This window comes from Macrobrachium rosenbergii, chromosome 4 (genome assembly GCF_040412425.1).
Source record: "Macrobrachium rosenbergii isolate ZJJX-2024 chromosome 4, ASM4041242v1, whole genome shotgun sequence".
Taxonomy (NCBI): Eukaryota; Metazoa; Arthropoda; class Malacostraca; order Decapoda; family Palaemonidae; genus Macrobrachium; species Macrobrachium rosenbergii.
In genome coordinates this window covers 50,995,970-51,010,430 of record NC_089744.1, presented here as the reverse complement: position 1 = coordinate 51,010,430, position 14,461 = coordinate 50,995,970, and the positions used below count along the sequence as shown (strand labels likewise).

Here is a 14,461-nt window from a genome sequence, read left to right as displayed (position 1 = left end):
AAATTTTATGAAAATACAGTAATTAGTGAATATTTCTCAGTGAAAAATACTGGGAGTGGGTGAATTTTCAGCAAATAATGGGTAGATATGTTCCACAGAGAAACCTGCGAATGTGTGAGTCTGCGAATCGTGAGAACGCGAATACGGGGGGTTTACTGTACATCTGGAGTCCAGGAAATACCCAAGATTTGTCTACAGGGCAAAGTCTTCCAGTTTCGGGCCCATGTTTCAGTCTCTCCACTGCCCCACAAGTGTTTATGCGAGTCCTGTCACCCCTCGCGAGATGGCTTCACCTCCTAGGTATCAACATAAGCCTATACCTAGACGACTGGCTCCTCCGCTCCCAGTCTCAGGAACAGTGCACAAAGGATTGCAGACTACCCTTCTTCTTACACAGGAACTCGGACTTTTAATAAATCAGGAGAAGTCCCAACTAGCCCCAACTTAGGAGATTCTCTATTTGGGGATGAGGATCAACTCTCAGAATTTTTGGGCTTTTCCCTCCCTAAAGAGGATAGAGTCACGATTCAGTCAGTACAGGACCTTCTTTCACTTCCAGTTTGCTCAGCGAATCGATGGATGAGTCTGCTGGGAACCCTCTCAACCGTCGAACAGTTTGTGAAGCTAGAAAGACTTCATATGAGGCCCCTTCAGTTCTTTCTACGCGAAAGCTGGAGCAGAAGACAGCAACCAGACACAGTAACATTCCCAGTTACGAATGAAATAAAGGAGGATCTCCAGTGGTAGAGGTCCAGGGAGAGGCTTTTGGAGCAAAAGTCTCTACTACTTCCGAGCCCCAACCTCTCCTATGCAGACGTCTCAGACCAGGGGTGGGGAGCTCTTCTGGACACACGGGAAGCTTCCGGCACTTGGTCTCTGGATCAAAAGAAGCTGCATATAAAACCAAGGAACTATCTGTCATTCGCCTCAGCCTGAAGCATTTTGCGAAACTAGTAGCAAACAGAACCATGGTGGTACATTCCGACAACACCACGGCTCTCTCCTATATCAAGAATCATGGTGGAACCTTCTTGTTCTCCCTTTGTCAGATAGCAAAGGAGCTGCTAATTTGGGCAGACCAGAATCAGGTCAGACTTATCACCAGATTCATCCACGGAAAGATGAACGCCTTGGCGGATGGATTAAGTCGACTGGGGCAGGTCCTTCTGACAGAGTGGACTCTGCACTCCAGTGTCTGCAACAGCCTCTTGAAGTTGTGGGGCAGGCCGACAGTGGACCTGTTCTCCTTGTCAAAGAATTACCGTCCTCCTCTATTTTGTTCGTCAGTCCCGGATCCTCAGGCATGGGTGACAGAGTGCTGATAGACTGGTCGAACCTGGACCTCTATGCCTTGCCGCCATTCAACATGGTGAAGGGGGGTTCTCAACAAATTGAGGAGTCACAGAAATGTATCTATGACCCAGGTAGTGCTCCCTTTTGGCCTCTCAAAGAATGGTTCCCGGACCTTCTCAAGCTCCTTGTGGACCTCCCAAGGTTACTGCCTCAAAGTTCACATCTTCTCAAACAGCCTGATCTTTGGAAGTTCCATCAAGGACTATCCACTCTAGCTTTGACAGGCTTCAGACTATCCAGAGACTCGTCAGAGCGAAGGTCTTTTCAAATCAAGCTGTGGAAGCTATTTCTAGACGTAGACATAAGACTACCAGCCAAGCCTACCAGGCCAAGTGGGCTGTCTTCTGCAGATGGTGCAGCAGCAATAACATCTCGTCTGCTAAAACCACTGTAAGCCAAATAGCAGACTTTCTTCTCTTTCTCAGAACTTCCAAACGACACTCTCCATCATCTATTAAGGGCTATTAGAGCTATGCTGGGATCAGTCTTCAAGCATAGAGGTGTAGACTTGGCCTCCAATAAAGAGAATCAGAGGCCCTGCCAGTGACATCTGGTGTTCCGTCAAGAACCCTTCAAAGCCATTGTCTAAGAATGCTCTGTCATTTTTTCTTAGAGTGATCATTGAGGCACACTCTCAAATGGAAGATGATGTCCTACGTTCTTTTAAGATGAAAGCACACAATACTTGAGCTGTTGCCACTTTGTATGCCTTTAGGCATAGTATGCTGCTCTTGACTATCCTCCAGTTGACATACTGGAAATGCAGTTCCGTTTTTGCCTCACACTATCGTAAAGAAATTGAAACGACTTACGAAAATTGCAGTACCTTAGGCCCGTTATTGGTGGCTGGCTTGGTATTTGGGGAGGAAGCTTAGGAAGCAACTCTTCCTATCCGTAACTCCTTCACCTTGAAATTTTGGGTGTCAAGTTTTTTTGGGGAGCCTGGAGGTACTTGTACCCAGAGCACCCACCAGTCTGTGGTAGTGGTATGATGGTTTTAATCTTTATTGTTGTTGGTGTTGGTAACTATTTTTTATTGGTCTATTGTATTTTGGTACTGCGCCCAGGGCAAGGGCAGTTTTCAGTTTTGCTTTATGGGTGTTCGGAAGTCTCCTTCACTCTAAGGCCCCCCCTCTCAAAAGTAGGGACTTATCACGGCCATTCCACTAAGTCGCTACAGGTCAAGATGAGCACAGGCCAAGGCAGTTATCATCTACTGCAGCTCTCTTACCAGCTAAGGTTACAACAAGCATTTTATCAATGCTAACAGGTTTTTTTTTTTTGCAAATTCATCCTCTTATCTGATTGTTTTTGGAACAGAATATGTCCATTTATCCCACCTCCTATCAATGTGGGATTCAGCTGTGTAATTACTTGGTAAGTTATATATATGAAAATGGTATTTTCATAATGAAATTAAGTTTCTTATATACTTACCAAGTAATTACAAGATCAGAGCCCTCCCTCCTCCCCTCTGACGGACATTAAGCACAAAAGTAGTGACGATTGCTGTTAACGTTGTACCTATTGTTCCCCGATAGAGGGCGGGGTAGTTACCTACACTATAAATAAACGAATCGCTATCGTGAACTTCAAATTTTTAACTGTCGTGCGAGTGGAAAGTGTAGCTATGTAATTACTTGGTAGGTATATATGAAACTTAATTTTATTATGAAAATACCATATTTATTACAATAAACTATTTGCACACATCTCCAAATTATTGGTTGAGGGCACAAACATATTCACCTACAACTCCCATTCAAACTCACAGTTAACCTTCACATATACAACAGTTAGAGGAAAAGCACTGAGGAGACGGGAGAAAAAAACAACTTCTGTACTAAGTCAGAAATAAGATAAGTGGGAGATAAAAGAAAGAGGGAAAACTTTAACTTAACTCAAAACAGTATTTACAGTAATATACCATTACATAGATACGTTCCCTACACCAGACAAAAACAACGCAACGATCTCCACAGTGAAGCAGTTTATGAAACGAGTGATGGTTTCGATGACACTTAGACGTTTTGGTTGCCCCAGGACACAAATGCTCAGCCATAAGGGAATGAGTCTATTTTTGGATAGAAAGAAGGCACAGAAACAGATGCTTACTCTTATTCATGAGTAAAAGACCTCCTAGCCTCCTAACAACCCTCAGAAGATCTCGAGTCAACGGCTGTTCGCAGGAAGATTCTGGAAGCATCACCATAACAATAGACGAGAGCTCAGGGTGTGGGCGATGACAATGGTTTAAGTACACCTGAGAGCATGAGAGCACACCCGTAGGCACAAAGGGGGTCAGGTGTGTGTATCCTGTGACACTGATGCATCAGCAGCAGACAAGCCCCTTGAAGCAAGAAGTCCATCCAAATATAGCAGAGCAATGGTGCAAGATGGTGATTGCCACACTGAACAACGAGCCGTGAAAAAAGACGAGTTTCTCTACAGGAGAGCCGAACGCAAATCCCTTGTCCATCCAGATGAAAGTATGTAAATCGCCTCTTAAACAGTCCAACGTGACAGGAGGCAGAAGACCAAACCAATGAAACACTTGTATCATACCAGTTAACAAATAACCTTAGGTGGGGAAGCACAGCAAAACAAAACTCTGACCAGGAATTCGAGGCACAAATGAACTAATGAAACATTGAACAGTAATTAATAAACAAATGTTTACGTTAAAGGAGCCGCTAGATAATAACTTAGTAGCTGATATTACACTACACAGATACAAACCTTTGGTCTTTATATAGAGATTGTGCATGTGAACACGAGCTGGAATAGCTGTTAACTTTCAAACAAGGTTGTTGGCTACTGATGGTAGGGGGGACGCCCGCCCACTCATTGGTCTGCACTCCACGTTGCATTCGGCCGCCGTCAAGTCAAGATGTCTGCAGCACTCTGCCTGACTGCTGTTTGACTTTCTTTTTGTTTTTTACTTTTGTGATACTTTTTGTTTTTTCCCTTCAGGCTTTGTTCTGGGAAACAAACCTCTTAATCAGTTCCTCTCCCCGTTAGAGATAAACCCTCATACTTTGTGTGCATCATGCAGGAAGCATGATTGCAACAGATAGTGTGTAATGAGTGTTGTGTCTGTCCTTCCGAACGGAAGGTGAAGTTTGCCCGGGAGGAGAAAAGAGAGTGGGTTTCTCCGGTGTCATCAGGATACAATACAGTACTTTGCCGAAGACACCGAGAATTCTCTGTGATTCCTTCTCGCCCCTGGCAAACTTCCACCTGCTGTTGCTACTCCTAAGGAAGCAGTTTTCTCCTGCGATGTCTCCTACTGCTTCGTCAGTAGAGACCCAAAGTAGGGGAATGGTTGACCCATTTGACCTCTCACCGGTGGTTTCCGTTCACTCAGAGGGGGATTTATCTTGCTCGGGGCGAAGGGAGATTTCCTCCCCTGACTTATTTTTTCAGGCGTTTTGGGGCCCGAAGGGTTTAGGGCATCCCTAGGCCTCCCGGGGGAGTCAAGTGTTGAGGGTTTGATCTACCACTTGAAGACTTTGCATACTGCTGCCACTGTAACTGTGACTGTTACCTACAGTACAGTAGTCATTTTTACAGTGTCTACCGGTTCGAGGACCATCACTACGTCAGTAATACATTCGATCATGCCTCTGTTACAGGCAGTCCTCGGTTAACAGCTGGGGTTCCGTTCCCGGCCGAGCACCGCTAACCGAAAATCGGCGATAATAGCTCCGAAATCCTTGCTTAATGGTGCCATTAACTGGATATCAGCACCATTAACCGGAGATCGGCTACGAAATCCCCATTTAATGGCACACTAACTGGAGATAGACGCCAAAAATACAGTTAACAACGTCTCTAGCCAAGCGCTGTAACACTGAAATGCTGTTAACCGATGCCGCCGGTAAGCGGGGACTGCTTGTGCTGTGTTCACTAGTATTACCCTCCACATCGTCCCTTGGTGACGTCTGTCTCCGCACCCTGCTGTCCAAAGGCCTGCCTCTTAAGAACATCAAAGCACATCTTCGGGACAGCCCCCGTCCACGCTTGCGTGAACAGGACCGCTCTCCCTGGGGCTGCCCCTGTCCATGTTTGTGTGAACAGGACCGTTCTCCCCGACCCGTACACTGGTTGACAACCACCCATGGCCTTACTCACCCACTGGGGCTTCGGCCTCCTGTAGGTCCAGTGAGGGTGCTAAGGATCTCTCACCTGTCCCCTCTACCTTCTCGGAGTTTTTCGGGAACCGGGAGCCTGACAGGCTTAGGGTTTGGGACTAGGAACATTCAGGCTCTCATCCCATCCCTACCAGGCAAGTGAGAGGCAAATGGGGAACTATCACATGCTGGTTGGATGTGTCATGCAGGTGTGCCTACATAACTGAGTACCCTGTCTGTAATCTAGAGTAGATTATTGGATGCAAGTCCTCCCCCTCTCTCTAGGAAGGGGAGAGAGGGGCTGACAATAAAACAAACCTTTGGTTGTACTAGCCTTTTATTGTCTCTGACACTAGGGTTCATCCAAGCCCATTTTGAAATAATGACTCAAACTCATTAATTCAAAAGGCCTAGAAGTCTGGCAGTTGAACATCCCTTATGTTCAACAGACCAGAGGCACGGGACTCCTTCCTCAGCTCTTCAAGACCAGAAAGAAAGTTCCAGGTGGGTAGAACTTCCAGTCGGTTCAAAGATTTACCCGGAATCCACCCTCCAAAGGGTAAGGCTCCTCTGTAAAGACCAAAGGTTTGTATTTGTGTAGGAACAAACTGCAACTTTTTAAAAAGTCATTTGTATTTTTCCTAACACACAAACCTGAAGATCTTTACATTTACGGCCCACCTCAGCCACCCCTCATTCTGGTACCTGGGCCGAAAGGCAAAGTGGAGGGCAGACCGATGAGTGGGCGGGGCCTCCCCTTTACCGTCGGTGGTTAACGACCTTTTCTGAAAGTTAAACGGCCATTCCAGCTCGCGTCTGCAAGCTAAATACTATGTAAAGACCTTCAGGTTTGTATGTTAGGAAAAATACAAATTACTGTACAGTACTTTAGAAATTTTGCTATTTTCCTATGTATGCAAACCAGAGCCTTTTATAAGTTATACATACCTGCCTTGACCACTCTGTAAAGGAGAGTTTCTACTGACAAGTGACAGGTCAGTGAGTGATATATCTCCACTCACCCCACCCCCATTCATCTGTTGTTTCGGCTTGTGCTTAAGGATACTTCTGTATACTGCAAAAGGCTGTGGTTTGTATAGTTAGGAAAAATACAAATCAGTTTTAAAACTTTTGCTGTATTTGAGGGGTGTTCACAAAAAAATTAAAATATTTCTTAATTTAGTTTCATTTTATATCAGAATCTTACTAGAAATTTAAATATGGATCTGCCTTTTGTTAGTAACAAAATATTTTTCAGTTGTCACTAGTCTTTTTTTCAAACTAAATATTTTTTTTGTTGTGGTGTAGAATAGATAGGGAAATTAGATAGGAGAGAGAGAGAGAGAGAGAGAGAGAGAGAGAGAGAGAGAGAGAGAGAGAGAGAGAGAGAGAGAGAGAACACAGTGATAATGCCCAAAAGCTGTTGTATCGTGTTATCAATACGCTGATCGAGACAGGAACCATAAGCAGTATATCGTATTAAAGCCATAAAAACAGTCGTAAAAGTGAGAAATAATGGCCTCGCGATTAAGCTAACCAATTCATGAGTCAGCACAGCCTAAATGCTTACAGCAGCTGGTTCTGTAGCCCCACCTTCTCAGGGAGGCGTTTTCATGGAAGTTCCAGGAATTTGGGGGCTGGCCAAAGTGATGTACAGGCGGTCCCCGGTTTACGACGGCGGTTCCGTTCTTGCGCCGCGTCATAACCCGAAAATCGTTGTGAAGTCGGAACATTGTCGAAAATCGTCAAAAATCATAAGAAAACCTTACTTTTAATGCTCTGGGTGCATTGAAAACGATGTAAACTGCATTATTATTGAGTTTTACATCAAAAAAACCTTCAAATTATGATTATTCTGCCATTTTGGGGCCATATTTCTTCCGTCGGATCGGTGATGTCCACCGCCCCCCGAACATGCGTCGTATTAATTTCTGATGAATATATTTGAAAAGGGTCAGAACCTCGAACGTCAAGTGGGAAACCGTCGTAAACCGGGGACTGCCTGTACTTCTACAACCTCCAATCAAGTCCTCTAAGGAGAGATTTGAATCACACCCACTACAGTCCTTCCAATCAGCTACTTGAAGGGGAGGCCTTGCTGATTAATCCTTCCAATAAGGCTAGAAGGAGGTGGAGATTGCAGATAAGTTTTCTAGGGGTTCAAGCTAGAGAATGACAGAGAGAAGAGTTCAGAACTGTGTCCTTCAAGGGAGAGTACGTCTCCCCTTGCTTCAGTGTTCCCCATAGAGACTGAGTCAAGAGTGATTCGTTTTCTATCATTGTAACTTGTTAATTTTGTACTGATCCTTATAATACTAAGTACTAATTAAAGTGAAGAAATTACCGATCTCATCTCTATATGCCTTTCTGAGAGATATCAATACTTAAATTAATAAATTTAAAGAAGGTAGCACATCATCCGTGGAGCGATCTGAGGGACACATCGAAAAGAAACCAAGGTAAGAAGAGAAAGACTTAAAATTCATACAAACATACAAAACAGAAAGAGAAGAAGATAACCCCTTACATTTTTATGTTGTAAAGCAGTTGTCAAAGATGCAGGAATTGTGTGAAGTGCGTACACTTTTTATTATGTTTAGCTACAAAAGTGAAAACATTTTTAGCAGTAAGAGGAGAGACATGCTATATAAATATCTTATTTTCAGAAATTATAAATATCGTCGACTTTCAAGTGTTGAGAAGGGGTCTGATAACATCTATGTATCCTGTGATGAAGATGAAGATGAAATATTCACCTCGCAAGTCACGGAATTGAAGAAAGTAGGTGGGAGGTCAAAAAGATTGTCTACTGACACTCCTGTGAGATTTGTTTCCGAATATGAGCAGCTTGTAAATCGGCCAATCAAAAGTGGTGAAACTCTAAGGAGCATCTCTCTGAAGTACAGAGTTCCTGTAAGTAATGTAGACCAAGTTTTAAGAGGTATAGATTTTGCAGATGTTAGCTAAGTTCATATTATTTTATAGATGTCATTTCCTTACGACAAAATTATTTGTCTTGCAGAGTGTACCATAAAGAACAATTTTTTTTCCATTGGCTTGGTAGATTTTACTGCCAGGATTGAGACTGGTGTAGGCAAATTTTTGCAAATGTCTACAGATTGTCATTTTGTGATGATGTTCACAAAATGACATTTTTTTTTATTTTTTTATGAATCTTACATCTCTATTGTGATGGCTATAAAGTCCTTCACCAGTTGGAGGATTACAACAGAATTTTTACTTAGATCATATAGGTATACCATATATTGACCCCTCTCTTTCAGGGTGAACCGTTGTTCATGTGTCTGTTGTTCTCAGTTTTGTTTTTTTTGTCATGCTAAGAGGACCAGTGGACTGTGTTGTTTAATTCACCTTTTGGGATCATTTTGGTTTGATAGTGATTGACTTTGTTGATTATTTAGGATGCCTGCTAAAGAAGACAACAAAAAGTCCTTTAGTGTGTGAGGTAAGTGGGTGTAGCTCCCAACTTTACTCACTGGCCTACTATGGCCATGGAGTTTGCATTAAGTGCAGGAGCAAAGATTATTCATTTGATGACCAATGTAGTGAATGTGTTAATTGGTTAGTATCGTGAATATTTACTTAAAATATAAGGAGGGGTGAGAAGCTTTTCATAACAATCCTTCTCCCACAAGATGTTCTTTTTCTCAGGTCAAGTCTCCTTCCAACGTTCAGAATATGAGGGTTGGAAAGTTGGAATTAGATGTAGCTAGTATTAGGGCTACGGTAGAAAAATTTATGGATTTTACAATAATTACTTTACCTTCATTACCCTCCAGTTTCATGGTTTTTGGGTTTTATTTTTGTGGCAGAGGTAGAACCAATGTCCTCCCTCCCAGTTAGCCAAACCTTGGCCATGCCCAGGGACTTTTCCCCTACTGGAAGAATAGGGAAGTGGGTTATAATTGGAAGAGGAAATGGTTTGTGCAAGTTGTCGTCTTCCTCTTACCAACCTAGCGTGAGTCATGTGCAGGTATTGAGGTTGTAGGTTGGTGTTGACTGAGAACAGTGAGCTTGTTATAGGTCCAAGGATTTTATTCAAGGTCTTCCAGGATGACACCAACTCTTAGCAATGCCTATATTTCTTTCTTTCTTAAGCTAAAAACCAATGTGGACAGAATCAACTGACCATAAACCCAAGAGGGCTTCAAAGGGAAATTAACCTGCAGAGAGAGACAAGTTGTAGAAAAAGGTGATGAATGAAGAAACATGAGGAAATGGAAAATAAAACTGATATGAGGAAATGGAAAATAAAACTGTTATGAGGAAATGGAAAATAAAACGGATACACCTGAATTCAGGAGACTTCAGCCAGAAGTGTGAATGAGTTTGCTCCTTGATGAACGCTCACAAGCCAGGCTAAATATACATTAACAAAACACCTAGAACTGGAAAACTTAAGGCTAGCCAATTTTTTTAAAAATCTGTGGAAAGAGGAAGATATGGCATAAGAAAAAACTAAAAAAAATTTTGTACCTACCACAGGAAGTTGAAAGTGAATATTTTTAACCCTGCACAAGGCATCTTTGGACACTCATTAAAAATACCAGATTATATACACATACATTAAAAATATATATATATATATATATATATATATATATATATATATATATATATATATATATATATATATATATATATATATATATATATATATATATATATATATATATATATATATATATATATATATATATATATATATATATATATATATATATATATATATATATATATATATATATATATATATATATATATATATATATATATATATATATATATATATATATATATATATATATATATATATATATATATATATATATATATATATATATATATATATATATATATATATATATATATATATATATATATATATATATATATATATATATATATATATATATATATATATATATATATATATATATATATATATATATACAGGTTGACCATCACTAATCCGGCAATCATTAGTCCGAACAATCAGTAATCCGGCACAAATTTCGGCTACAGTAATTTCTGTTTCCGCACTAATTTTCAAATTTCCTGGGTCGCTGCGCTAACTCGCTCGCCGGCCCCTCTGATTTTGTGGCGCAGTGTGCTGCCTCAACAAACTGGAGGTGTTTGTAAACACAGGCATGCTTTTGCTGTTCCATTTTTTACATTTATTATTGTCTTTTGGCCTACGCTATAGTATATCATATAGGCTACATATACAGTGGCCTAGCCTACATTATACTAAACTCTGTTCACATATTATCAGTATTATAGAAACATCAACATAACAAATGTGCATCTTTTTCATGGATCTTTTAAAAAGTTATGCTTTACTACATCGTATCTAATTGTGTATATTCTCATATTGCTTTTTTATTATAAATTGCGATCAATGTTTTGTTTTTGGAATCGATAACGCGGTGTTTATTTCGCCGCGTTTAACTCAGTTCAGAGAGCTTTTCTTGCTTCTAGTAAGCGTAAATGAATAGATACTTTTTTATTTGGGACAAGGATATTTTTCTTTATACGAAATGTTTTTAAATCGAAATATAACTTAAATATGTTTCGTTGTGAAATTAATTTAGCTATTTTTTTGTTAATATGTGACGTTCGCGGGAATCGCGGCTGGCCGTTTTGGGGGCATGTTTGTTTTGTGTAAGAAAAAGATCAAGATACCGTTCACTATTTTCTCTTGATTTCATCATAATACAAGCTTTACGTATTTATCTTTTATCGGCGTGAAAACAGTGGTAATTTGTATTCTTTCATGCCCAGTAGTTTTGATTAAAATACATTCTCTCCAATTTTATTTACGGTCAAGTTTCATCCATGTTGCTGATGCACGATAATCTATAGTCACTAGCAGCTTGAACATTGCTTCCTCAGCTTCAGCTACAAATTGCAGCATAAAGTTACTGCAGCAGTATATTTCCTTGCCGATCTTCTCTCCAAAGCGAATGAGGGTATAGTGTAAAAATATATCAGTCCTATTTTACTGTACTTAACATCATTTTGTAACATAACTACAGTAATTGTTTAACCATGCGATGGTTGAAATACAAGCATAATAGTTGTTATCGGGGCGATTATTAGCAAAACAACAGTTTCCCATTCGGTTGTTTATGGCGTGTGCATTTACGCAAGAGTATAACGTTACTAACAATACTTTTATCATTCTCTTTTACCTTTTTAACTAGCAGATGGAATAAAGAGAGGAGGAAAAGAAGTTGGTCTCTCTCTCGCTGCCTGCGCCTGCATGCAAAATCTAAAAATATTTCCTAAATATTTTCGTATTAGTATTAATTGCTAACCCATCAGAAACTCGAAATATCGTAAGTCGAATTATCGTAACTCGAGCACTACCTGTATTTGATAATTGTCTTTTCTTTATTAACCAACTTGTACTGATTTATGGGATATTTTAATTCTAGGATGAGGTGCTTAGCTACTGGGTTTCGTGTATTCTAGCCTAATAAATAGTTAATCCGGCAAAATGGCTAATTAGCCATTTGTTAGGCTAGAATACACGAAACCCAGCAGCTAAGCACCTCATCTTAGAATTAAAGTATCCCATAAATCAGTACAAGTTGGTTAATAAAGAAAAGACAATTATCAAATACAGGTAGTGCTTGAGTTACGATAATTCGACTTACAATATTTCGAGTTTACGATGGGGTTAGCAATAATTAATATCGATACAAAAATATTTAGGAAAAAATATTTTTAGATTTCATGCAGGCGCAGGCAGCGAGAGAGACCAGCTTTCAGTAGACCAACTTCTTTTCCTCCATCTCTTTATTCCATCTGCTAGTTAAAAAAGTAAAAGAGAATGATAAAAGTATTGTTAGTAACGTTATACTCTTGCGTGAATGCGTACAGCCATAAACAACCGAACGGGAAACTGTTGTTTTGCTAATAATCATATCGGATAACAACTGTTGTGCTTATATTTCAACCATCGTACAGTAATACACAATTACTGTAGTTATGTTACAAATGACGTTAAGTACTGTACAATAGGACTGATATGTTTTTTACACTATACCCTTATTTGGAGAAAAGATTGGCAGGGAAATATACTTCTACAGTAACTTTAAGCTGCAAGTTGTAGCTGAAGCTGAGAAAACAATGTTAAAGCTGCCAATGACTATAAATTATAGTGCATCGGCAACATGGATGAAACTCGACCGTAAATAAAACTGGAGAGAATGTATTTTAATCAAAACTACTGGGCATGAAAGAATACAAATTACTACCGTTTTCACGCTGATAAAAGGTAAATACGTAAAGCTCGTATTATGATGAAATAAAGAGAAAATAGCGAACGGAATCTTGATTTTTTTCACACAAAACAAACATTCCCCCAAAACGGCCAGCTGCGATTCCCGAGAACGTCATATATTAACGAAAAAAATAGCTAAATTAGTTTCACAACGAGACATTTAAGTTATATTTCGACTTAAAAACACTTCGTATAACGAAACATATCCTCGCCCCAAATAAATAAAGTATCCATATTCATTTACGCTAACTAGAAGCAAGAAAAGCGCTTTGAACTTAGTTAAATGCGGCGAAATAAAAACCGCGATACTGATTCCCAAAACAAAACATTGATTGCAATTTATAATACAATTGGAAACACTGTCTGTAGTAAAGCATAACTTTTTAAAAGACCTATGAAAAAGATGCACATTTGTTCTGTTGTTTGTATAATACTGTTAATATGTGAATAGAGTTCAGTATAATGTAGGCTAGGCTACCAGTTTGTTGATGCAGCACACTGTGCCACGAAATCGGCGGCGGCGGCGAGTTAGCGCAGCGACCGGGAAATTTGAAAATTAATGCGAAACATTGGAAATTACTCTAGCCGAAATTTGTGCCGGATTACTGATTGTTCCGGACTACTGATTGCCGGATTGGTGATGGTCAACCTGTATATATATATATATATATATATATTGTAATGGCCTCATCACTAGAGACCAGCAGGCTCCAGAGAAAAACAAGAAATCGGACTGGATTAACTGACGAAAGGTGAGACAAACGAAGGAGAAGGGAACTGAACAAAGCAATTAAATAACCTTAATACTAATTTTGTAATGTTCATTTATTTATTATTCTTCTGTTTATATCTGCTATTCGTTTAAGAAGATTTCTTCTTTATAGATGTTGATCTTTCTAACTTTGTTATGTAGTGGTGTAGTTTTTCTTTCCCAGGAGGTCTTAAGAAGACACAATTGATTGTTCTTTCTTCATTAGCACCAAAGAAATAACTTTACAACAGAAGTACAAGGTGAAATGTTGTACAATTATAAGGTGAGTCCAAGTGAGCCTGTCTTCTTTATCAACCCACAATAGGTGAGGCTTGCAACCTCACGCCTTCTTCGTTGTGCCTTAGCTGCTCCTTCTCTGTTCTACTCTCTGCTGCTTCTCTGCTGTACTCTCTATTCTATTCCCTTCTATTCTGCTTTCCGTCTTCAGAACTGGACTTGATAAGGATTTTTGGAAGTTTTTGTCCCGCCCCTCTTTAGGCGGAATCTTGGTTTTGGTCCGGCCCTGTAGATGCTTAATTGGTTAGGGTAATCTAAAGACAGCCCATTTGGGTGGATTTCTGGAAAAAGCACCACCTTCAAAAAGAGGTGTTTTGACGTCACCGGAACTTATAATTTCCGGTGGCTATTTATCCAACTAAGGCCACCATGCATTTTTGTTATGAATTCCTCGTGATTACGAACTCGATTAAGAGCAGTCATAATGGCTTCATAACCACGACACAATCAACACTTACCCGTGTTTTGCTTTTCTGATCACGACACGGTATTGCTGTTCTAGCTCTAGTTAACAAACTTTGCTTCTGAGTCCTGGCTTTGTGGTGACGGCATAGCCAAAACACAGAAGTGTTTTGAAATCTATCTCTCTCTCTCTCTCTCTCTCTCTCTCTCTCT

At 40.0% G+C, this 14,461-nt stretch overlaps 1 protein-coding gene across 1 annotated transcript in view; it reads left to right on the top strand.

Annotated features, from left to right (window-relative positions):
• Positions 1-14,461, top strand: part of LOC136834369 (lysM and putative peptidoglycan-binding domain-containing protein 3-like) — a 79,117-nt gene that overhangs the window by 23,267 nt on the left and 41,389 nt on the right. Inside the window, exon 2 of the mRNA XM_067096912.1 lies at positions 8,153-8,399. Coding sequence (XP_066953013.1) covers positions 8,153-8,399 — 247 coding nt within the window. The remainder of the gene's footprint in view (positions 1-8,152; positions 8,400-14,461) is intronic.